This window comes from Oncorhynchus nerka, linkage group LG10, assembly GCF_034236695.1.
Source record: "Oncorhynchus nerka isolate Pitt River linkage group LG10, Oner_Uvic_2.0, whole genome shotgun sequence".
NCBI classification, from domain to species: domain Eukaryota; kingdom Metazoa; phylum Chordata; class Actinopteri; order Salmoniformes; family Salmonidae; genus Oncorhynchus; species Oncorhynchus nerka.
Window position 1 is genome coordinate 22,560,544 of NC_088405.1, and position 26,583 is coordinate 22,587,126.

General features: G+C 45.6%; 1 protein-coding gene across 4 annotated transcripts in view; it reads left to right on the forward strand.

The window, feature by feature from the left end:
• LOC115135025 (attractin-like protein 1) overlaps nt 1-26,583 on the forward strand; it is a 326,923-nt gene that overhangs the window by 84,835 nt on the left and 215,505 nt on the right. For 3 of the 4 annotated variants that reach the window (XM_029669218.2, XM_029669216.2, XM_029669215.2), the window contains exons 13-20: nt 4,538-4,656; nt 4,877-4,993; nt 5,159-5,291; nt 8,185-8,372; nt 9,628-9,841; nt 10,855-11,043; nt 18,658-18,894; nt 20,546-20,683. In XM_029669218.2, coding sequence (XP_029525078.1) covers nt 4,538-4,656; nt 4,877-4,993; nt 5,159-5,291; nt 8,185-8,372; nt 9,628-9,841; nt 10,855-11,043; nt 18,658-18,894; nt 20,546-20,683 — 1,335 coding nt within the window. The remainder of the gene's footprint in view (nt 1-4,537; nt 4,657-4,876; nt 4,994-5,158; nt 5,292-8,184; nt 8,373-9,627; nt 9,842-10,854; nt 11,044-18,657; nt 18,895-20,545; nt 20,684-26,583) is intronic. The other variant, XM_029669217.2, reaches the window with a different exon arrangement.

Sequence of the window (26,583 nt, forward strand, 5' to 3'; positions counted from 1 at the left end):
ACACGTCACCGTAATCCGTCTTGCTCCGCAGCCTTGTGTATGTTGACCTGTTTAAAGGTCTTACTCAAGTCGGCTACGGAGTGCGTGATTACACAGTCGTCCGGAACAGCTGAGGCTCTCTTGCATGCGCCAGTGTTGCTTTCCTCGAAGTGAGCATAGAAGTGATTTAGCTCGTCTGGTAGGCTTGTGTCACTGGGCAACTCGTAGCTGTGCTTCCCTTTTGTAGTCTGTAATAGTTTGCAAGCCCTGCCACATAAGACTAGTGTCGGAGCCGGTGTAGTATCATTCAATCTTAGCCCTGTATTGACGCTTTGCCTGTTTGGTGGTTCGTCGCAGGGCGTAGCAGGATTTCTTGTAAGCTTCTGGGTTAGAGTCCCTAATCCATGGCTTCTGGTTGGGGTATGTACGTACAGTCACTGTGGGGACGACGTCCTCAATGCACTTATTGATAAAGCCAGTGACTGATGTGGTGTACTCCTCAATGCCATCGGAAGAATCCCGGAACATGTTCCAGTCTGTGATAGCAAAACAGTCCTGTAGTTTAGCATCTGCTTCATCTGACCACTTTTTTATAGACCGAGTCACTGGTGCTTCCTGCTTTAATTTGAGCTTTTAAGCAGGAATCTGGAGGAGAGAGTTGTGGTCGGATTTACCAAATGGAGGGCGAGGGAGAGCTTTGTACGCGTCTCTGTTTTTGATGTCCCGTTGGTAGGATATTCGTGATCGTACCTCGTCTAATTTATTGTCCAATGATTGCACGTTGGCGAGTAGTATTGATGGTAACGGCAGCTTTCCCAGTTGCCTTCGCCGGGTCCTGGCCAGGCATCCGTCTCTTTGTCCTCTGTACCTGCGTTGCTTCCTCTTGCAAATAATGGGGATGTCGGTCCTGTGGTGTGTTTGGAGAATGTCTTGTGCGTCGTCTTTGTTGTAGATTTTTTTTTTTTTTTTTGTAATCCGAGGTGAGTGATCGCTGTCCTGATATCCAGACGATCTTTTTTGTTTGTAGGTGACCAAATCTTGCTTGTTTGTAGATGACCAAATACTTATTTTCCACCATAATTTGCAAATAAATTCATAAAAAATCCTACAATGTGATTTTCTGGATTTATTTTCTAATTTTGTCTGTCATAGTTGAAGTGTACCTATGATGAAAATTACAGGCCTCTCTCATCTTTTTAAGTGGGAGAACTTGCACAATTGGTGGCTGACTAAATACTTTTTTGCTCCACTGTACATGTAAGATGAGGAATGTAAGATATGTAAACATTATTAAAGTGGCATTATTTAAAGTGACTAGTGTTCCATTTATTAAAGTGGCAAATGATATCAAGTCTTTATGTAGGCAGCAGCCTCTCTGTGTTAGTGATGGCTGTTTAACAGTCTGATGGCCTTGAGATAGAAGCTGTTTTTCAGTCTCTGTCCCAGCTTTGAAACACCTGTACTGACCTTGCCTTCTGGATTGTAGCGGGGTGACCATGCAGTGGCTCAGGGGGTTGTTGTCCTTTGATATCTTTGGCCTTCCGGTGACATTGGGTGTGAGCACTATGGGCGATAGTCCTTTAGACAGGTTACCGTGGCGATCTTGCGCACAGGGACTATGGTGGTCTGCTTGAAGCATATGTATTAAAGACTGGGTCAGGGAGAGGTTGAAAATGTCAGTGAAGACACTTGCCAGGTGGTCAGCGCAGTATACATCCTGGTAATTTGTCTGGCCTTGCAGCCTTGGGAATGTTAACCTGTTTAAAGGTCTTTCTCACATCGGCTACGTAGAGCGTGATTACATAGTCGTCCAGCTTGTTCTCTGACACGTAGTTCAGTGTGGTTTGTTTCAAAGCAAGCATTCAAGACATTTAGCTCGAATGGTAGGCTCGAGTCACTGGGCAGCTAGTGGCTGGGTTTACCTTTGTAACTCGAGATAGTTTGCAAGCCCTGCCACATCCGACGAGTGTCAGCCTGTGTAGTAGGATTGTAAGGGGTCCTGTATTGAAGCTTTTCCTGTTTGATGGATCGTCAGAGGGGGTAGCAGGATTTCTTGTAAGCTTCCGGATTAGTGTCCCGCTCCTTGAAAGCGGCAGCTCTAGCCTTTAGTACTGGACAGCTTTGTGACATCAATTGGACTTTGGTGGTCAAGATGTGTTGGTATCTGTACTGATGGCGCAAAAGCCATGACATGGAGACATAGTAGAGTGGTAACACGTGTTCAAGCAGTTGCTCCCGATGCCACTTGGGTACACTGCAGCATCCATTCAGAGGCTCTCGCTGCCAAGGGAATGCCTGACAGCTTGAAAGACGTTTTGGACACCACAGTGAAAATGGTTAACTTTCTTAAAGCAAGGACCCTGAACTCTCGTATTTTCTGCATTATGCAATGTAACGCTTTTACAACATATAGAATTGCGCCGGTTATCAAGGGGCAAAGTATTGACGTGTTTTTTAAAATTGTGAGGCGAGCTTAAAGTTTTCTTTACTAAACATCATTTTCACTTGTCTGACTGCTTGCATGATGACGCGTTTCTAACACGACTGCCCATCTGGGTGATGTTTTTTCTCGCCTGAATGATCTGAATCTAGGATTATACAGGACTCTCCTCAACTATATTCAATGTGCAGGACAAAATTGAGGCTATGATTAAGAAGTTGGAGCTCTTCTCTGTCTGCATTAACAAGGACAACACCCAGGTCTTGTATGATTTTTGTGTGCAAATGAACTCAAGCTTACGGACAATGTCAAATGTGATATAGCGAAGCATCTAAGTCCACTTACCAATATCTGAACAAGAGAGCCTCATCAAAATTGCAGCAAGCGGTTCTGTAAAAATGTAGAGTATCCTGCCTTGGCAAATTGCGCTGTTAAGACACTGATGCCCTTGGCAACCACGCACCAAAGTGGAGAGTGGATTCTCGGCCCTCACTAGCATGAAACTAAATACAGGCACAGACTGTGAGTGGGAAATTATTTAAGACTGAGACTCTCTCCAATACAACCCAAAATTGCAGAGTTATGTGCATCCTTTCAAGCACACCCTTCATATTAACCTGTGGTGAGTTATTCACAATTTTCAATTAACAAATAAAGTTTGATATGTAAGGTGGCTAAATAAATAGCAAAGTTACTGATTATTATTTGTGCCCTGGTCCTATAAGAGCTCTTTGTCACTTCTCACGGGTTGTGACAAAAACTCACACTTAGTCTTATGTTTAATAAATGTATGGGAACCACTGCTCTAGAACTAAGCAACAGCTCTAGTTGACATTCCTGCAGTCAGCATGCCAATTTAACGCTCCCCCAAAACTTGAGACATCGCGCACCAGACTTTGTTAACAAAGAGACACACACCTGCCTTTGAGTTCACGAGACGCTGTGGTTCTGTCCTGCGGATGCATAGAAAAACCAGCTAGATTTATATGAACCATGTCCCCGTTCAGCCACGACTCTGAAGCACAGGATATTACAGATCTTCACGTCCAGTTGATAGGATAGTCTCGAACGGATCTCGTCCAGTTTGTTCTCCAGTGATTGTACGTTCGCCAGTGGAACAGAGTGTAGAGGAGGTTTATTTACTCGTCGCCGTGGTTTCATTGAAGTAGAATTCCTCATCCAAATCTCTTTTCTGATTTCCAGGTGCTCTTTTCAGTCATAGGAAACAATGGCAGAAATATTATGTCCAAAACGAAACACACAAAATAAAATAATTGGTCAGGAGCCCGTAAAACACATCCCAGCGGCGTTCTCTCTTACCTGACTAATGGATACATGCTCTATAGTTGAGCCGTCCATGATGAAGCCAAATCACATTTCACATAAAACTCTCTGGTTCCTTACCTATCTCTTGTACTGTATGAATCATGATCCTCCAGGAGAGCAATAATAATTATTTGATTCCTCTTAAAGCCTGTGTTCATAATCGTGGGAAGAAAAGGTCAGGACCAACACAATTATTCCATTCGGAGGCAATTACCATTATGCTGAAAATATACTGACACGGAAACACATGTATTGTGTTTTTATCTGTGGGCAAACCCGAGGTTAAGATCATAATCATAATTACAGGGCGGTTTTAGAGCGTTATCACTGGTGAATTGGACCGGGGATTAATGAAATGACGTTTTAATTGATGACAGATTATCACACTGTTTATCCTCTGTCCTTGTCTAATCGTTCAGTCAGTCATTTGTAGTTGGCTGCTGGCATGCAGGGTAAGTGGCTCTACAGGGCCACTAGAAATGATAGGCATAGAGCCAGACCCATCTACCTTTCTGTTTTCTTGCTGATAAGGTGTTATTGCAGGGGACATTTGCGTGACAAACCTATTTTATTTCTTGATTGAGTCACTATGCTGTTTACTAGTATTGTTTCTCTGACTGTCCTCTGTCCTCAAGATTCCCTGTCTTGGCCCAGTCTCTGTTCTGCTACGGTCACCACTGATCTTGAACATGAACTCTCTTGCTGACTAGGTTCTCTAACTCTGTTCCCTTGTAAAACTGTCTGTAATCGAGATGAACTTCCGTTGTTAAACTGTGTGCGGTCCCCCTCCAGACAGTGCAGCCGAGAGATGCTACAGGTTTTCCGACTGCGTCAGCTGCACTGCCAACACCAACGGCTGCCAGTGGTGTGAAGACAAGAAGTGCATCTCTGCCTCCAACAACTGCACTGTGGTGAGTCTGCCTACAGGGGGCGGAAGTGAGACGGCACAATCACAGCTAAAGTTGTCAATAAATTACACAGCATGAATAGTCAGGTAGCTTAAAGCTTGCCTTCTCATACGTCACCACTTAACTGTTGTTGTAGACAAGTCATTATTATCTCCCCTGCTTGGCTAACTGTGTCAGTTAGCCTAATGCTTTCCCCTGCTGTCTCCTCTATGTGTGTCTGTAGCTGACCCTGGAGCTAGCGCAGCAGCATAGAGGTCCTCTGTCCCTGGCCCCTCCCCCTTCCATGCTGTCTGATCACCAGCTCTCTGTGTGGAAGCAAGGGGCTAAGATGATGGGACATGTGGGTATTCCATAATGTTGCAGGGGCTTTGCTGTTAATGTCAATCCATCCTTTTCTGTTCTGCCAAAGCACAAATTGCAGCTTTACATTACCCCAATACTGTGAAGCAAATTCACCATAATAATAACAATGTTGACGTTTGTTACTTGTATTCTTTCTTCCCAGTCTGTGAGGAACTTCACCAAATGCCATGTGAGGAATGAAGAGATCTGCAGCAAGCTGGTCAACTGTAAGAGCTGCTCCCTCAACCTCCACTGTCAATGGGAGCTTCAGCAACAGGACTGCCATGCCATCCCTGGTGAGAAAGACACACACACACAAATGTCTTCCAAAATCTCCAAACAAACAAGAACTTAGCTGACTACCTATTTGAAAGCTACAAGCAAGTTTGATTGATTGGAGAACTTGTGCCAATGTTTGATGCATTATTAACTAGGGCTGGGTCTTGCCTGGGATCTCACAATACAATATTATCACAATACTTAGGTGCTGATGCGTATTGCGGTTCTCACGATTCTAAACTCGGCAAAAAAATAAATGTCCTCTCACTGTCAACTGTGTTTATTTTCAGCAAACTTAACGTGCAAAAATTTGTCTGAACACAACAAGATTCAACAACTGAGACATAAACTGAACAAGTTCCACAGACATGTGACTAACAGAGATGGAATAATGTGTCCCTGAACAAAGGGGGGGGTCAAAATCAAAAGTAACAGTCAGTATCTGGTGTGGCCACTTGCTGCATTAAGTACTGCAGTGCATCTCCTCCTCATGGACTACACCAGATTTGCCAGTTCTTGCTGTGAGATGTTACCCCACTCTTCCACCAAGGCACCTGCAAGTTTCCGGACATTTCTGGGGGGAATGGCCCTAGCCCCACACCCTCCGATCCAACAGGTCCCAGACGTGCTCAATGGGATTGAGATCCGGGCTCTTCGCTGGCCATGGCAGAACACTGACATTCCTGTCTTGCAGGAAATCACACACAGATTGAGCAGTATGGCTGGTGGCATTATCATGCTGGAGGTTCATGTCAGGATGAGCCTGCAGGAGGGGTACCACCACGTCAGGGAGATGGATGTCTTCCTGTAACGCACAGCGTTGAGATTGCCTGCAATGACAAGCTCAGTCCGATGATGCTGTGACACACCGCCCCAGACCATGACGGACCCTCCACCTCCAAATCGGTCCCGCTCCAGAGTACAGGCCTCGGTGTAACACTCATTCCTTCGACGGTAAACGTGAATCCGACCATCACCCCCGGTGAGACAAAACTGCGACTCGTCAGTGAAGAGCACTATTGCGGACAGTCTGAGCACTGATGGGGGGGATTGTGCTTTCCTGGTGTAACTCGGGCAGTTGTTGTTGCCATCCTGTACCTGTCCCGCAGGTGTGATGTTCGGATGTACCGATCCTGTGCAGATGTTGTTACACGTGGTCTGCCACTGCGAGGAAGATCAGCTGTCCGCCCTGTCTCCCTGTAGCACTGTCTTAGGTGTCTCGCAGTACAGACATTGCGATTTATTTTCCTGGCCACATCTGCAGTCCTCATGCCTCCTTGCAGCATGCCTAAGGCACATTCACGTAGATGAGCAGGGACCCTGGGCATCTTTCTTTTGGTGTTTTTCAGAGTCAGTAGATAGGCCTCTTTAGTGTCCTAAGATTTCATAACTGTGACCTTAATTGCCTACCGTCTGTAAGCTGTTAGTGTCTTAATGACCGTTCCACGGGTGCATGTTCATTAATTGTTTATGGTTCATTGAACAAGCATGGGGAAACAGTGTTTAAACCCTTTACAATGAATATCTGTGAAGTTATTTGGATTTTTATGAATTATCTTTGAAAGACCATACTGAAAAAGGTACATTTCTTTTTTTGCTGAGTTTGTGTGTGTGTGTGGTGTATATATATGTGAATTGCAAATTGAGCCTGACCTTTGGCTTCAATGTAAAGTTATGAGTGATTAGCAAAAAGTGCTGCAATGCTTATCTGTGTATTGTTCTAAAGACTGTAACTCTAGCCAAGTGTTTGAATTCTTCACTACTGCTCTGTCGTTAGTCATCTTTTCAATAGCCTTTTATGGAAAAAAGGGATTCTTTCTCAGTCTGATGAAAAGCATGTGATGGTATCCATTATCCAAACTATGAATGTAATCAGCGCAAGTCTTCGAAATAAGCAGAAAAATTGTTGTGATGAAACTGGAGTTGTTTTTCCTTTAATCTCTGCAAATAGTTGTTTTAATAAAGGTCTTGTCAGGCGTCCATGTAGTTCCTCCCACTGTTTGACGTGTCTGTATGCTGGTGCTGGACAGACACATACCTGTGTATTCATGCAGGGTGGTCCATGTAGTTCCTCCCACTGTTTGACGTGTCTGTATGCTGGTGCTGGACAGACACATACCTGTGTATTCATGCAGGGTGGTCCATGTAGTTCCTCCCACTGTTTGACGTGTCTGTATGCTGGTGCTGGACAGACACATACCTGTGTATTCATGCAGGGTGGTCCATGTAGTTCCTCCCACTGTTTGACGTGTCTGTATGCTGGTGCTGGACAGAGACATACCTGTGTATTCATGCAGGGTGGTCCATGTAGTTCCTCCCACTGTTTGACGTGTCTGTATGCTGGTGCTGGACAGACACATACCTGTGTATTCATGCAGGGTGGTCCATGTAGTTCCTCCCACTGTTTGACGTGTCTGTATGCTGGTGCTGGACAGACACATACCTGTGTATTCATGCAGGGTGGTCCATGTAGTTCCTCCCACTGTTTGACGTGTCTGTATGCTGGTGCTGGACAGACACATACCTGTGTATTCATGCAGGGTGGTCGATGCACGCCTCTTTCAAGAATAGTCCATCATTCTCTATCTTTATCTCAACTGACTGACATTGCCTGATTTCACACCATCAAATACTTGTCAGTCAACCTCACTTTAATAATTAAGCAATAAGGCATGAGGGGCTGTGGTATATGGCCAATATACCATGGCTAAGGGCTGTTCTTAAACCCAATCATCATTCAGGGCTCGAACCGCCCAGTTTATAATTAACGATATATCAGTGTGCTGTGAGTTGCATATCAAATCCAGTTGATATGAGGGGTCTTGAGGCCAGGAGCAGATCTATGCACTATCCTATTGTGTGGCCCAGCACAGTCAGAAGCCTGGGTCTAAAGTACTGCTCTGTCCACAGCTCAGCTCTGTGGAGAAGGCTGGCACCATGTAGGGGAGGCATGCCTGAGGATCAACTCCAGCAGGGAGAGCTATGACAATGCCCAGCACTACTGTAAGAACCTGGATGGGAACATAGCCTCCCTCACCACCCCCAAGCAGGTGGACTTTGTACTGGACGAGCTGCAGAAGTACCAGCTACAGGAGAAGGTAAGGGAAACGCCTCGGTTTATAATGGTGTTGTTTTGAACGTTGTCCTTCATAAAGTTCTGTCTTGAGGAATGCATTTTTTCCCAAGTCGAATGCCTAAGGAATCGCCATGACAGTTGAACTTCTATTACCCCATGATGATCTGAAGCCAAACACATTGAACACGTGTCTTAGCTTAATTACTGATGAGTCAGTCATTACTGATGAGTTATAATAAAGCTCACCTTTGTTTGATGTGTTAAGATGCAGCGGTAACAGGTATCCCTCTTAGCTCTTTTCTGTTATTTGGAAGGAGTTTATGCTCTCTGTGGCTACAATAATCAGTTTTCTTTTCATCCAAGCAATTCATTATTTCTTGTCCCAGTTGGCCTGTAATAGGGGATTTGAATTCAAGTGCATTTTCAGAGTACAGCAACAAGTGTTTCAGGATTTGAATCCTGGCGCTCTCCCTCAGTTACTCAAGTGTTCCGCTCTTGTAAATGTTCACTGTGTGATAGATCATAGCAGGTGTTGCCGGCTAATTAACCATTCATTACAGGTACAACTTTTGAGACATTATTACCGTTATGAAATAACTCATACACAGACATTTGTAAAAGTCTAATAAGTACCTTAGTTTAATGACTCTGGCCTGTCTTGGTTTTATGGGTTAGTGTTGGCTGAGGTCGGCACTTTTACTGTAATTATAGCAATTTGCCCAACGGTTTGATTTAAGATTTCACATAAACATTACTTTGATCAAATATATATGATGTACTGTATGTTGGGAAATGAATATCATGTTTTCATACTGACTGACCCTCAACATGGAGAATAGAGAAAACTCTTAGCTTAGATTCCAGGCTCTCCATCCTTAACCTCTCTCTCCATCCTTAACCTCTCTCTCTCTCCATCCTTAACCTCTCTCTCTCTCCATCCTTAACCTCTCTCGCTCTCTCTCCATCCTTAACCTCTCTCTCTCTCTTTCTTCTTTCTCTCCCCATCTCCTTCTCGTCTTTCTCTTTTTCTCCCTCGCTCTCCATCCTTAACCTCTCTCTCTCTTTCTTCTTTCTCTCCCCATCTCCTTCTCGTCTTTCTCTTTTTCTCACTCTCTACCTCTTTTTCTCCCTCTCTCTACCTCTTTTTCTCCCTCTCTCTACCTCTTTTTCTCCCTCTCTCTACCTCCTTTTCTCCCTCTCTCTCCCTCTTTTTCTCTCTCTCTACCTCTTTTTCTCCCTCTCTCTACCTCTTTTTCTCCCTTCTCTTTGTCCTGTAGAAGATAGCTCCGTGGGTGGGCCTGAGAAAGATCAACATCTCATACTGGGGCTGGGAGGACATGTCTCCCTTCACCAACTCCTCTCTGCAGTGGCTGACTGGAGAGCCCAGCGACTCAGGCTTCTGTGCCTACCTGGAGAGGGCAGAGGTGGCAGGGCTCAAGGCCAACCCCTGCACCGCCACCACCGATGGACTCATCTGTGAAAAACCAGTTGGTGAGAGAGGGACTGGGAGAGAGAGGGAGGGAGGTAGAGGGAAGGAGAGCTGGAGAATAATTGAGGTGGGGATGATTTGAACAATGAAGACTAAATACAGACTAATTCTCAAAGACACCTGCAACCCTTGTGAATTCTAAGAAGCCTCCCTTGAACATGTGATTGATCCATTCAGCAGTTGCTAGTATGTGATCATTCTAAAGCTCAATCAGACACTATTGAATTAGAGATCCGTTAGTGGCAAAGAAAAGTTTACATCCAGAAACCCGCTGTGTTGCCATCATCAGTGACAAGGGGCAGAATTCACTAGTCTAGTGAATTTAAAAGGGGACAGATCGTATGCGGAGAGATACTGTATTGTTTTAGGAAGAGTAGTGGTACAACTGGAGAAGATCACAGCCCGGACTGTTTGACAGTAGCTGACCTTCCTCCCCATCATTGCCCCTCAGTGACCGACCTGTCCTACTCACACAAACACACATGCAAGGAAACTGGAATCAACAGGCTCATCTGACTCACGGTCTTTTTCCTGTCTGCTTTTAGCCCCACTGAACTATTCTAGAACTGATTTTAAGAGCCCAGAATAGCTGGGGAGCCCAAGCAAATGAATCCTTAAGTGTTCGGTTTTGGCCGACATCCCTCCCATAGCTCCGCTTTGTACAGACAGAGTAGAGGGGGAATGGGTAACCAAAGACACCCTGCAGTTTCTCATTACCGTTCTGCTTCCTCTCTCGCGGGGGTGTCTCCCACTCTGAAATAACTTGCCTGTCCTAACTCAGCTCAAATGATGGAGGTAGACTGAGGGAGGAAATTACTCTTGGTTACCGTCTACTCTTGAGTTAAATGACTTATTTAATGAATGGTTATGTGAGTACTTGCTGTAAAAAAATACTCCGTCCAAGGTAGAGAGGAAATGTCTGCTTTAAACACTGCCATTGATTTTCAGCACTACTTTCAGGCTGTGCACTGGACAGACGTGATGTAAATGTTACCTTATTTTCTCCTGTCTACAGTGAGCCCCAACCAGAGTGCCCGTCCGTGTAAGACGCCCTGCTCCCTGCGCACCACCTGTGCCAACTGCACCAGCCAGGCCATGGAGTGTATGTGGTGCAGCAGCACCCAGCGCTGTGTGGACTCCAACGCCTACGTCATCTCCTTCCCCTACGGACAGTGTCTGGAGTGGCAGACTGGAGACTGCGCCTGTGAGTATACCGGTCATACTGGATGAGTCAAACTGTCCAGCATCCACTGTGTTTTCAATACAACCTCCCAAAGGAATACTGGATGTGCAAACAATCACTAAACAAATTCTTGTCATCGTACCACTACTATTGACACTAATGCAAGTGACAGCATTACTCTGGTCAACAATAATGCTGTTGGTAGAAAACCTTTCAGAGTAGAATTGATAGGTTGATGGATTGAATTGTTTATTTCAGCACCTTATACCTCTCTCTCGGGCTCGCTCTCTCGCGCTCTCTTCTCGCGCTCTCTCTTTGTCTTTCTCTTGGTCTCTCTGTGTCTCTCTCTGTCCCATTCCATATTGAGCTGAGTTCCTGTTTGTTAGTAGTGAATCCTTCAGGGTTAATGTAGCTCCGAGAGATCAGATGTTTGTGGGCTCGTTATGCTCCACAGTCAGCAGGTGCTTCCACTTCCCTAGACTCCTAGGTGTATGCGCTGTAGGTACTGCCGTGGGTACTATGGGAAAATCAATAACGTAGCGATGCTTATCCAACTCAAATGAAAAATACATGTTTTCCAGTTTGTGTTTTCTTTGAGCTAAAAGCCCTCCGTTAAAGGTCTCAGATGTTCGATTGGTTCTGGGATTTTAACTTTCTCATGATATATATATATATATATATATATATATAGATCCTTTTATGTCCGAAAATCCCCAGACTTTGTTACGAGATTAACAGTATGTGTTTTACACAATTGCTATTTTGAGAAGTCATGTCAAGCAGATGTTGGTACCAATAGTAACTTTTTGTGTGTCTGTTCTTGTAGTCAAATGCAACAAGTAACTTGCGGTCTGAGGACTCTGTTTTTACCACTTTTCATCATGTGAGCAATTAAACAGATGGGGGGTAGAGGTTTCACCACGTTTCGTCATGGTCACAATATATTATACCACGTCAGCGACAGTATTCACAGTGCATGTCATTGTTGTACTCCGTGTCATCACCAGGGGATTCTGAAGTCATTACCGTTCAGCTACTGTATCATGGTCAGTGTGCTTGTACAGTATTCATTTTATGGCCTGACATTTCTCACACTTAACACTCTACATGTCGGTTCTGAGATTTGGGGAATGAAATTAGGCAAATTGTTCTATTGTTTTTATTGTCCTCCAGAGTAATGCAACTCTCGGAAGCCTGACGATATGGGGCCAATCAGCATGTAAATGGGTTGTAGCGTCGTTGTGTACACTAAGGCCATATCATGCTTTTGTACTTCAGAACGTGGAGATAAATAAATGTACTGTTACAGCCAAACACAGTGCGGCATTGTGCTGATGTTAATTTAAAGAAATGTCATGGTTCGCCCTAGGATTATTTGATCAAGTTTAGTATGTTGCAGGTTTTTGTAGGGGGACAGCAAATATACAAACGTCTATTGTTATTGGACTCCATTACCAATGAGCTGCAGGATAGTGTGGGTCTTTGCCTGTTCTCTTCAGCTGAAAATCATTTCCAACGTTTTCCCATCAACTTTGCCTTTTCTCTATCCACAGTAACTTTCTGTCTCTTTTTTTAGATAGATGATTTCTTGTGTTTTGGTTTGGAGGGGATATTGCGAGAAACAGGAAACAAGATTCACTATTTGGCGTACTAGCCACAGGATGTATTTATCTGGAAAGGCCGGGGGAGGTCAGCAACTCCAATCTGGCTGTACTCCTGAAAGAATGTCTCCCTGAACACAATGTGATTCTGCTGCTGTTCCTGGAAATGGGCTTTCTCCCCGTTAAGGTCACATTTCAGCAGGTAATTAGAACTCAGCCAGGCCCCTGTTCTCCTTAGTTAGGTTCAGCTTACCCTCCTACACACGCTCTCGCACGCACACACAAAGGCACTTTGGCGTCGAATGAGGGCAGTGCCCAGTTCTTTACATCTCAGAGTGATTCACCATCCATCTGCCTGGAACACCTCCCGAATGTCCAGCAGCATTAACCTGACCAACATCTGCATATGTTCGTTAAGCAATCAACCATCGTCCCCGTGTGCTTTGAGCTCACACAGGGCGCTACAGACCAGCTTGAATATAAAGGGAATCAGGTGCGCGACTGAAAGACTTGAAAATACCCAAAGCATTCCTTACAGCAGGACACTTCAACGGCTGACCACCCAGGACCAGAAATAAAAAGAAGCTCTCTGTTTCTGCATAGATCAGATCATTTGTCTCCATACAGATGCTACAGATCTGTCATTGAGAAGGATACAAGTCATTAGCTTAGTTCTTTAAAGGCGAGCTGTTCTTAAGACAATCCCAGCATCGTTTGAGAAAACAATATATTTGTAGGTGTTTTAGGCTTCTGTTATGTGATCGACAGAGGTTGGGCTGGGTTATGTTTCATTTAAAGTGTTCTCAATACGCGTGGAAAAAGACAGGGTATGAACCTCCTGAAATATAAAGAAGATGGGAGTCAGAATGGTGAAAGAGTGTTGTGTATATGATTGCTTATTGAACTATCATCTCTGGGATGCATAAAACTAGCTTCATGCTTTTTGAAATGAGCGATTCTGCTTTTTGATTCTTGCTACTTGGAGGTGCACTTTTGCTTGAACTTGAAACCAACTACAAGAGCCCTTTTGAGAAAGCCTAAAAAAGTGTTGGCGCTTAGGAAGACAATATTTCCACCTCGTGTAAACACTACTGCTTCTCTGAGGCCGGGTGAGAGGAGAGCTTCTGTTTTCTAATTATGAATCACAAGATTGTAGTTGGAGAAACAGACGAGAACCTAGAAATGAATCAGCAGCATGGTTGAATAATGCAACAGGGACAGACTCGGAAACACATATTTTGGGGAGAAAAGTTCAGCTGAACACATCTGTGGCTTGTGGAAATGGGAATGGATCAAAACCATATCTCCTGGCAAAAATGTGAATTCTACCGTTCATCCAGGAAAACTCACATGACAATAGAAAGGAACATCTTGGATAACTCCCTCATACCTTTTGGTCTCATAGGGGTTATTTTTGAGTTAACTTGTGTGTCCTGCTTCAGTTGTGTTTCAAAGCTATTTGTTCATATTGTGGAGCTCACAACCAGTTGACTTGTTTAACTACTCCACGAAGGCCAAACCTGAGTCAATCATTTACATTTACATTGTATTATTGTTACACAGTATAAGCAGGCTATCAATATTGAATCACAATCACATTATTTCCTGTTACGCTCGACAACAAGTTCAAAGAAGGAAAATAATAAAACTATTCATAAAAGTTCAATCGACCAGTCCAACTTCACACACGCTCTGAATGAAAACCAATTGAACTAGCCCACCAAGCTTACCTCGGCTTCTGAATCCATTCAAGGAAATTATGGATGGAGATATTCTTTGTAAGCGTTGAATGCTGTAAAATATGTATTTTCTAATTTCCCACTAAAGCTTTCGTTTAAATGTCAGAAGCATTTTATGAATACCAATGTATCCTCAATAGAGACGACATTTATGGAATTCCATTTATTTAGGAAAGAAAAGGTCAAGCCACTGGAAAGTTAAAGCAACACAAAGCACTTTTTCCACTGGATATGTCCTCAAGAAGAATGAAACGTTGACAAGGAAGTTAGAAGTGTATTAGTCCCAACTCTGCTTCGTCAAGGACAGGCAGTCAAGATTCTATGTTTGTCAGAGTCACTAACTAAATGTCTGTAGATACACACATGGGTAAAATCACGGGGGACGCCAATCCAGGCAACAAAAGACATATTATAACATACAGTACCAGTCAAAGTTTGGACACCTCATTCAAAGGGTTTTCTTTATTTTTACTATTTTCTACATTGTAGAATAATAATGAAGACATCAAAACTATGACATAACACACATGGAATCATGTAGTAACTCAAAAAGTGTTATAAAATATATTTTGATTTGTTTATTTTTGTTTGTGATTCTATATTGATAGCCTGCTTATACTGTATAAAAGTAATACAATATAAATGTAAATGCTTGACTCAGGTTTGGCCATCATGGAGTAGTTAAACAAGTCAACTGGTTGTGGCCTCAACAAAATGAACAAGACTTTGTCTCTTCCTTTCCTGTGGAGGTCCTCATGAGAGCCAGTTTCATCATTGCGCTTGATGTTTTTTGTGACTGCACTTGAAGAAACTTTCAAAGTTCTTGAAATGTTCCGTATTGGCTGACCTTCATGTCTTAAAGTAATGATGGACTGTCGTTTCTCTTTGCTTATTTGAGCTGTTCTTGCCATAATATGGATTTAGGATATCTTCTGTATACCACCCCTACATTGTCACAACAAAATTGATTGGCTCAAACGCATTAAGAAGGAAAGAAATTCCACAAATTAACTTTTAACAAGGCACACCTGTTAATTGAAAAGCATTCCAGGTGACTACCTCTTGAAGCTGGTTGAGAGAATGCCAAGAGTGTACAAAGCTGTCATCAAGGCAAAGGGTGGCTACTTTGAAGAATCTCAAATATAAAATATATTTTGATTTATATACCACTTTTTTGGTCACTACATGATTCCATATGTGTTATTTCATAGTTTTGATGTCTTCACTATTATTCTACAATGTAGAATAAAGAAAAAAATAAAGACATATCTGGAGAAGGTCTGTATGGAGGAGTGGGCCAAAATCCCTGCTGCAGTGTGTGCAAATCTGGTCAAGAACTACAGGAAACGTTTGATCTCTGTAATTGCAAACAAAGGTGTCTGTACCAAAAATTAAGTTCTGCTTTTCTGATGTATCAAATACTTATGTCATGCAATAAAATGCAAATTAATTAATTAAAAATCATACAATGTGATTATCTGGATTTTTGCTTTAGATTCTGTCTCTCACAGTTGAAGTGTACCTATGATAAAAAATTACAGACCTCTAGATGCTTTGTAAGTAGGAAAACCTGCAAAATCGGCAGTGTATCAAATACTTGTTCTCCCCACTGTATGTGTCAGAAATGTATTTGAAAGCAAGGTTGACATACAATACATGAAAGCTTATATGGAAAGAAAGTGCACCTCCATTGGGGCTTTTTGAGCTAACTTTATCCTCTAAACTGAAAGAACATCCTTACTTTCTGATTAAATTGCCGATGTTGCACATGTTAATATTCAGTAAATATATCACGCCGATAGAAGTTGTTTGGTCCTGGGGGGCTTTATCAAAGACATTACGTGTTTTGTTGTCTAAACGTTGGGTCTGTTGTATGAACAGATATTCACCTCTCCCTTGGCCTAGGGGCTGTACTCGTCAGCCAACCACGACAGGTTCCAACATGGCTGCCACCTGCAGCCCTCTCCCTTGGCCTAGGGGCTGTACTCGTCAGCCAACCACGACAGGTTCCAACATGGCTGCCACCCGCAGCCCTCTCCCTTGGCCTAGGGGCTGTACTCGTCAGCCGACCACGACAGGTTCCAACATGTCTGCCACCCACAGCCCTCTCCCTTGGCCTAGGGGCTGTACTCGTCAGCCGACCACGACAGGTTCCAACATGGCTGCCACCCGCAGCCCTCTCCCTTGGCCTAGGGGCTGTACTCGTCAGCCAACCACGACAGGTTCCAACATGGCTGCCACCCGCAGCCCTCTCCCTTGGCCTAGGGGCTGTACTCGTCAGCCAACCACGACATGTTCCAACATGGCTGCCACCCGCAGCCCTCTCCCTTGGCCTAGGGGCTGTACTCGTCAGCCAACCACGACAGGTTCCAACATGGCTGCCACCAGCAGCCCTCTCCCTTGGCCTAGGGGCTGTACTCGTCAGCCAACCACGACAGGTTCCAACATGGCTGCCACCCGCAGCCCTCTCCCTTGGCCTAGGGGCTGTACTCGTCAGCCAACCACGACAGGTTCCAACATGGCTGCCACCCGCAGCCCTCTCCCTTGGCCTAGGGGCTGTACTCGTCAGCCAACCACGACAGGTTCCAACATGGCTGCCACCCGCAGCCCTCTCCCTTGGCCTAGGGGCTGTACTCGTCAGCCAACCACGACATGTTCCAACATGGCTGCCACCCGCAGCCCTCTCCCTTGGCCTAGGGGCTGTACTCGTCAGCCAACCACGACAGGTTCCAACATGGCTGCCACCAGCAGCCCTCTCCCTTGGCCTAGGGGCTGTACTCGTCAGCCAACCACGACAGGTTCCAACATGGCTGCCACCCGCAGCCCTCTCCCTTGGCCTAGGGGCTGTACTCGTCAGCCAACCACGACAGGTTCCAACATGGCTGCCACCTGCAGCCCTCTCCCTTGGCCTAGGGGCTGTACTCGTCAGCCAACCACGACAGGTTCCAACATGGCTGCCACCCGCAGCCCTCTCCCTTGGCCTAGGGGCTGTACTCGTCAGCCAACCACGACAGGTTCCAACATGGCTGCCACCTGCAGCCCTCTCCCTTCTCTGATAGACATAACCAAGGGCACGTTTCCTAAATGTTTGCAAAATGTCGCTCTTTGGTTGGAATCCTGAGTCAGAGTCCAGCTTTCAATCGATGATGTGAAGAGAGTGTAGTGCATTCGGAAAGTATTCAGACCACTTCCCCTTTTCCACATTTTGTTATGTTACAGGCTTATTATAAAATGTATTCAATTCACAATACCCCATAATGACAAAGCGAAAACAGTTTATTTTTATTTTTTAGAAATGTTTGAAAAATCACATTTACAAAAGTATTCAGACCCTTAGTACTTTGTTGAAGCACCTTTGGCAGCACTTACAGCCTTGAGTCATCTTGGGTATGACGCTACAAGCTTGGTACACCTGTATTTGGGGAGTTTCTCCCATTCTTCTCTGCAGATCCTCTCAAGCTCTGTCAGGTTGGATGGGGAGTATCGCTGCACAGCTATTCTCAGGTCTCTCCAGAGATGTTTGATCGGGTTCAAGTCTGGACTCTGGCTGGGCCACTCAAGGACATTCAGAGACTTGTCCCGAAGCCACTCCTGTGTTGTCTTGGTTGTGTGCATACGGTTGTTGTCCTGTTGGTATGTGAACCTTCACCTAGGTCTCAGGTCCTGAGCTCTCTGGAGCAGGTTTTTATCAAGGATCTCTGTACTTTGCTCCGTTCATCTTTCCCTCATCCCTGACTAGTCTCTCAGTCCCTGCCGCTGAAAAACATCCCCACAGTATAGTAGTTTATTATAGTTCTGCCACCACCATGCTTCACCGTAGGGATGGTGCCAGGTTTCCTCCAGACGTGACACTTGCACTGTATGTAACAAGGGCTTACAGCACCATAATAAACTATACTTTTATCAACTTCAATGTTGTTATCTCCAACTCAAGCCTTGAAAACTTGGCTCAGACAATAACCACTGTCCTAAAGGTGGGAATAATAATGAAAACCAATACATTTATACCCAACCTCTAATCCATTAAATAATGAACCCTCTGGCTATTACAGTAAGAGTCAGTGGCTGTCGAAGAACGTATTAAAGAGTATAGCCCCCCAATGCCAACAGAAGGAATAAAGTAATGAGTAACATGTCTAATTTATTTATGTGGTGGATGGATGTAACAGTGGTTATTTATACTACGGGAGAATATTATCAAGATCAGACAAGTATTCTATTAGGGACTTTTCTGTGTCTGAATAATCTCTCTCTCTCTCTTGCTCTGTCTGTCTCGGTCTCTCTTTCTCTTGTAGCCCAGAACTGCTCGGGCCTGAGGACGTGTGGCCAGTGTTTGGATCAGGCAGAGTGTGGCTGGTGTGGAGACCCCACTAACACAGGGAAGGGCCAGTGTATGGAGGGGTCATACCGCGGGCCCATGAAAAGCCCCTCCAGACAGCCCAGAGACAGGGAGAGGGACAGAGACATGGTACTGGAGCCTGGTCTGTGCCCCAGAGATAAAGGGTTTGACTGGGCCTACATCCACTGCCCTGGTGAGTCAACAGACACGCAGACAGACAGAGCCACGTCATGTAGCACATCAATACAACCATAAATGCACAAAAACACATTTGTATTCCATCCCCTGCCTTCACACTTAAAGCTATACATCCCCTCCTCACACTTAAAGCAATACATCCCCTCCTCACACTTAAAGCTATACATCCCCTCCTCACACTTAAAGCTATACATCCCCTCCTCACACTTAAAGCTATACATCCCCTCCTCACACTTAAAGCTATACATCCCCTCCTCACACTTAAAGCTATACATCCCCTCCTCACACTTAAAGCTATACATCCAAACCCTCCTCACACTTAAAGCTATACATCCAAACCCTCCTCACACTTAAAGCTATACATCCCCTCCTCACACTTAAAGCTATACATCCCCTCCTCACACTTAAAGCTATACATCCCCTCTTCACACTTAAAGCTATACATCCCCTCCTCACACTTAAAGCTATACATCCAAACCCTCCTCACACTTAAAGCTATACATCCCCTCTTCACACTTAAAGCAATACATCCCCTCCTCACACTTAAAGCTATACATCCCCTCCTCACACTTAAAGCTATACACCTCCTCCTCACACTTAAAGCTATACATCCCCTCCTCACACTTAAAGCTATACATCCCCTCCTCACACTTAAAGCTATACATCCCCTCCTCACACTTAAAGCTATACATCCCCTCCTCACACTTAAAGCTATACATCCCCTCCTCACACTTAAAGCTATACATCCCCTCCTCACACTTAAAGCTATACATCCCCTCTTCACACTTAAAGCTATACATCCCCTCTTCACACTTAAAGCAATACATCCCCTCCTCACACTTAAAGCTATACATCCCCTCCTCACACTTAAAGCTATACATCCCCTCCTCACACTTAAAGCTATACATCCCCTCCTCACACTTAAAGCTATACATCCCCTCCTCACACTTAAAGCTATACATCCCCTCCTCACACTTAAAGCTATACATCCCCTCCTCACACTTAAAGCTATACATCCCCTCCTCACACTTAAAGCTATACATCCCCTCCTCACACTTAAAGCTATACATCCCCTCCTCACACTTAAAGCTATACATCCCCTCTTCACACTTAAAGCTATACATCCCCTCCTCACACTTAAAGCTATACATCCCCTCCTCACACTTAAAGCTATACATCCCCTCCTCACACTTAAAGCTATACATCCCCTCCTCACACTTAAAGCTATACATCCCCTCCTCACACTTAAAGCTATACATCCCCTCCTCACACTTAAAGCTATACATCCCCTCCTCACACTTAAAGCTATACATCCCCTCCTCACACTTAAAGCTATACATCCCCTCTTCACACTTAAAGCTATACATCCCCTCCTCACACTTAAAGCTATACATCCCCTCCTCACACGTAAAGCTATACACCCAAACCCTCCTCACACTTAAAGCTATACACCCAAACCCTCCTCACACTTAAAGCTATACACCCAAACCCTCCTCACACTTAAAGCTATACACCCAAACCCTCCTCACACGTAAAGCTATACACCCAAACCCTCCTCACACTTAAAGCTATACACCCAAACCCTCCTCACACGTAAAGCTATGCACCCAAACCCTCTTGATTCTCTCTCCCTCCCTCTTCCCCAGCTTGTCAGTGTAACGGCCACAGTACGTGTGTGAACGGCAGTGCTTGTGAGCAGTGCAGGAACTTGACCACCGGACCGCAGTGCCAGACCTGCATGCCTGGTTACCATGGCGACCCCACTAACGGCGGGAAGTGCCAGGGTAAGTACAGTGATGGGTGCAGTGGACTGGAGGGGCCAGTGTTTAAAGGTTTTGGCTCTGAGATCTGTGCGTCCTCCAAGAAGCAGACTGTTTGAACAACAGTAGAGCCAGAAACGACTGCGTTGAAAGATGCAGTAGACAGGCACTTCAGCAGGTCTGTTTTTAATCACAGTTCTATCAACCCTGTTCAGTCCTGTGGTGAACATTGTTATGAAACCCTGATCTGAGAAATGGAGACTATATGATAGTGGGATAGACAGAAAGAGTAGGAGAAAGAGAGTGAGAGAGCGTGAGAGAGAGGAAGGTGTAATAACATAATTCTCCCGCTGGCAGGTGTGCGTTTTCCCCGCTTGGCGTATGACATTAAATCCCTCTTAATCATTTTCTTATATCTTGGAGTTGACTGGCGACGAACATGTTTGATAGACGCCTCCCCCCTCTCTCCTCCTCTGTCTCTCCTTCCCTGTCTCTCTCCTCCCCCCTCTCTCCTCCTCTGTCTCTCTCCTCCCCCCTCTCTCCTCCTCTGTCTCTCTCCTCCCCCTCTCTCCTCCTCTGTCTCTCTCCTCCTCCTCCCCCTCTCTCCTCCCCCTCTCTCCTCCTCTGTCTCTCTCCTCCCCCTCTCTCCTCCTCTGTCTCTCTCCTCTGTCTCTCTCCTCCCCCCTCTCTCCTCCCCCCCTCTCTCCTCCTCTGTCTCTCTCCTCCCTCTCTCTCCTCCCCCCTCTCCTCCCCCTCTCTCCTCCTCTGTCTCTCTCTCCCTCCTCACCCTCTCTCTCCTCCCCCCCTCTCCTCCTCTGTCTCTCTCCTCCCCCTCTCCTCCCCCTCTCTCCTCCTCTGTCTCTCTCCTCCCTCCATCACCCTCTCTCTCCTCCCTCTCTCTCCTCCCCCTCTCTCCTCCTCTGTCTCTCTCCTCCCTCCATCACCCTCTCTCTCCTCCCCTCTCTCTCCTCCCCCTCTCTCCTCCTCTGTCTCTCTCCTCCCTCCATCACCCTCTCTCTCCTCCCCTCTCTCTCCTCCTCTGTCTCTCTCCTCCCCTCTCTCTCCTCCCCCTCTCTCCTCCTCTGTCTCTCTCCTCCCTCCATCACCCTCTCTCTCCTCCTCCCCCTCTCTCCTCTGTCTCTCTCCTCCCCCTCTCTCCTCCCCCTCTCTCCTCCTCTTGTCTCTCTCCTCCATCACCCTCTCTCCTCCCCTCTCTCTCCTCCTCTCTCTCTCCTCCCTCCATCACCCTCTCTCCTCCCCTCTCTCTCCTCCTCTCTCTCTCCTCCTCTCTCTCTCCTCCCTCCATCACCCTCTCTCCTCCCCCTCTCTCTCCTCCCCCTCTCTCTCCTCCTCTCTCTCTCCTCCCCTCTCTCTCCTCCCCTCTCTCTCCTCCTCTGTCTCTCTCCTCCCCCCTCTCTCCTCCCCTCTCTCTCCTCCTCTGTCTCTCTCCTCCCTCCATCACCCTCTCTCTCTCTAATAGGTTTAACGCTGTCATGATTAAATGCAATTTATTAACTACCGTCTGTCCGTCATACCACCTTTGCTTGTGTACCAGGCTGACTCCTGAGGACTGTGCCTATAGAGTCTGGTTCACTCCTCAGTTTTACAGAATAGATGGATTTACATGGGCCTTAAGTCACTGATCTGATCCTTGAGAGACGGGGAGAGAGACAGGGAGAGCGAGCGGGAGAGAGATTGAGAGAGACCGTCATCAAGTTTAAAATATGAGGTGCTCAGAGCTGCCCTTGTAAGAATGGAGAATAGAAGGATAGGAGGAGATGGAGGAGGAGAGATTACCCAGTCTGGTGTCCCCATGACCGATGAAGAGCTGACCTTGTACAATGTGACAGGGGGCTATGTGTGTGTGTGTTTTGAAGGAGTGTGTGTTTTCACATACGCTATGTGGTGAGGAGAATAGCCTTCCAAGTCTATCACTGACAGGTTCACCTTGTAGACACTGAAACCGTCTGCTCGCCCTGTCTAGCTTAACCCTGCCCAGTCTAGCTTGGTTTGACTCGCTGCAGGAGACCTCTCTCTGGGACTTGGAGTACTGAGAGGGAGAGACGAGCCTGTGGTGGGCTGTGCATGTCAATTGACTTTTGAAAGACAGACCAGCCTTGTGACATGACATGTTGTGTGGGGGTTGGAGAAGTGATTTGATAGAGCTTGGTGATGGAATTTACTGTACAAGACCAAAACATACAATACCAGACAATACCAGACACTTTCTGTTACAATACCAAAACAAAGTAAGACAGCCAGTGTTGCGGGAGCTACAGTAAACCTGGTTGATGCAATGTACCACGGTAAGCGTTAGATCTCTTGTTGTGGTAGCCATGACTGATCTGTTTCTCCTTAAAGCTGTGGTTGTGCTTGTGTATCACTCTTCTGAAAACTTCTGGCTGGCGCACTTATTATTTTTGCTCTGGACAAGTGGCCGCTTAATAAGTCTGACTTTGTGTGTTTTTTCCACTAACTGCACAGCAAGCTGATGGTTGTTTTTCTTTCAGTTTCTCTCTCCTTTTCCCTTTCTTCCTAAAGCCAGCACTGCAGAGTTCAATTAAAATGCTGTTTATTGCTTTTGGATATGGCATGCTGTGCTAGCCTGGGGAATTCCATTATAGGCTCTTGGTAGAGCCCCTTCAGCCACCTAGTCCCCCTCAGACCCTGTCTTTTACACGTGTCCAACCTGCCTGTCTGTCTCTCGCTTTCTGTCTGTCTCTCTCGCGCTTTCTGTCTGTCTCTCTCGCGCTTTCTGTCTGTCTCTCTCGCGCTTTCTGTCTGTCTCTCTCTCACTTTCTGTCTGTCTCTCTCTCGCTTTCTGTCTGTCTCTCTCTCGCTTTCTGTCTGTCTCTCTCCCGCTTTCTGTCTGTCTCTCTCTCATTTTCTGTCTCTCTCTCTCTCTCTCTCGCTTTCTGTCTCTCTCTCTCTCTCTCTCGCTTTCTGTCTGTCTCTCTCGCTTTCTGTCTGTCTCTCTCTCGCTTTCTGTCTTGGTGTCTGTCTGTCTTGGTGTCTGTCTGTCTGTCTGTCTTGGTGTCTGTCTGTCTGTTTGTCTGTCTGTCTGTCTGTCTTGGTGTCTGTCTGTCTTGGTGTCTATCTGTCTGTCTGTCTTGGTGTCTCGTTCTCTTTCTGCCTGTTTAAACAGTTTGTTTGTTTAATGGTCTCCAACCCTGAATTTTTTTTGTGTGTTTTTTCGTGCTCTTGATGCCTCCTGAGGGGATTCATAAACTCTTTTTGTGTTGTTGTTTGCTTGCCCTCTAACCTTTCACATCTCAGTGTCCCACCAGAGTTGTCTGGTCTTTCATAAAGGCAGGAGCAGCCTACTTTAACACCCTTTCTAGATTTTTTGGATCTCGCTCTCTTTCTCTCTCTGTCACATACACATGTACACACACACACACACACACACACACACACACACACACACACACACACACACACCCACCCTCTGGCAGTGCCTTGGCGGGGTATAAATGAGTGTCTGTCATGTTCAGTGTGGGAGGATGCTGTTGTGTGTGAATCCATGAACAGCCAGCTCATGTGTATCCTGCAGTGAGAGGGAGGGAGTAGACAGCAGGACAGCTTTTATCTGTGTGTGTCCCTGTCTACGTGTGTGTGAACGCACACACTCTACCAGAGGGTGGTGAGGGTGGGACACCGTCATCAGGACCTCAGCTCAGCACGGGGTTTTGTCCTCCCTCCTGCTCACCCATTCTGATGGATTAGACAGTTGCAGCTGTTCCAGAGATGTAGTTGCTCTGGTGCCTCTGTAAAATAGCCCACTGACTAGGCACTCACTGTGCCCTCCTCCGCTGACCTCCCATTAGTAAGCACTGTGTAGGTGTGTTTTGTTTATGTGAGCGTGAACAGATATATACAGTGTGTTTAAAATGCATATAAGTGTATAGGTGGTTGTATGTTTGAGTCAGTATACATTCTGTATCAGGGTTTCCGTTAGGTAAATGTGGCGCTGGGCATTTGACCGGCAGCATTTTAATTTACTGGACATTTACCGGACCCATATGCATTGGGTGTGTAACCTGGTTAGGGCTTTCACCCACGGTTCTCAGAATGACAGGAATCCCAATTAGATGATGGTAATTCATATTAACAGAAGATGCATTTTGAGATGCAAAGATGTACGGTCCTTCAGTTATCTTTAAAACATTTTTTTTTTTTACCCCTTTTTCTCCCAATGTTATTATATCCAATTGGTAGTTACAGTCTTGTCCCATCGCTGCAACTCCCTTACGGACTCGGGAGAGGCGAAGGTCGAGAGCCATGTGTCCTCCAAAACACAAATCAACCAAGCCGCACAGATTCTTGATACAATTCCCGCTTAACCCGGAAGCCAGCCGCGCCAATGTGTCAGAGGAAACACCGTACACCTGGCGACCGTGTCAGCGTGCATTGCGCCCGGCCCGCAACAGGAGTTGCTAGTGCGCGATGGGACAAGAACATCCCTGCCGGCCAAATCCTCCCCTAACCCGACCGACACTGGGCCAATGATGGGTCTCCTGGTCGCAGTCGGCTGCGAGATGTTCATTTAGTTTTCCTCAGCCAACAAGACGAGTAATGAACAGCAAAATCACTAGCCTTTGTCAATCTACTCTCCCCATAGTAGAAAAGTTGACCTATTCTATTGGTCAGCTTGTCGAGAAAGAAATAGCCTATTCCAGACAGACTCTGGGACAGTTGTGGGTCAATATATCCCAAATTCATACAATCAGTAGGCCTTGGCCACATTTTGTTTTTAAAAGCAATGAGGCTGATGCAACATATCAGAACATTTAGCTTACAGTTGTCAAAAACGAGTTATTTCATGTGACAGAGATGAAAATATCCTTTAGAAATGTTGAAAGAGGGGAGATCTTACATGCAAGAACTAGCATGGGTTGCTAATAGGACTAGGATTTTGCCTTTGGCTACTAGACAATGAAAGAAAGTTGATATAGTATAACATAATTGCCTCCACAGATATGGTCTGATTTTGGCAGGCTACTTTGTAGCAAAGGTAGAACATGCCTCATAATATGTAGTAAAACATTCAGGTTTCCAACCATTAAAGTACATGTTTTCTCAATGCATACTGCCTCATTGCAAAGGGGTGTGTGATGCGTTGATGAAGCCTGCCTTCCGTTAACTTTGTGTTTGCTGTTTGAGATGCTGTAGCAACAGCTCTTGCACTGTCTGACAGATGTTGTATCTGTGTGCTTTACGCGTAGGATAAATAAGGTAGGCCTACATATACACGCACCAATTTAATTCCACTAAATGAACCTGCAAATGAACCTGTAGACCGATAAGCATGACCAGTCAAATATATTTACATCGACTGGTATTTACATCAATGAATCAATGAATGCTGCCGGTGAAATGTCCGGTGCTACACTTTCCTAACAGAAGAGGATAAAAGCATTTTTTTCGCAATTATAATTTTTCTTCTCCCTGCATAAAACTATTACTCCCTATTACTGGCTATCGGAAACCCTGAACTGTATGTATTAATGCCTACATTATGTGCCCAAATCTGGTGTGTGTGTGTGTGTGCACCTGCTTCAAGAAGGCCCATGGCGGTAGGGCACCCTTCCCAACAGTCTCAGCGGTATCCAGTCATCCCCCCCCCCCTTCAGAGGCCCTATTTCTGGCTACAGGCACACACACTCTTATAGCTCTGATCTGGCACCTACTACCTTAAAAGTACATTAAAGTTCAGCTATAGGATTACACACCTGTTACTGAGCCAAGCTGAAGTGTGGAGTGGTGGGAGTTATTATGTGTCTCGCTACGATGCTAAACCCCAAGTCAAGTTTAACAGAGTGTGGAGAGTAGGCCTGCATGTCACTCACTCTGCTGCTCTACACTGTATATTCAAGACAAAGATGTCAGAGGTCAAGCCTTTACCTACCTTCATAACCCATAAC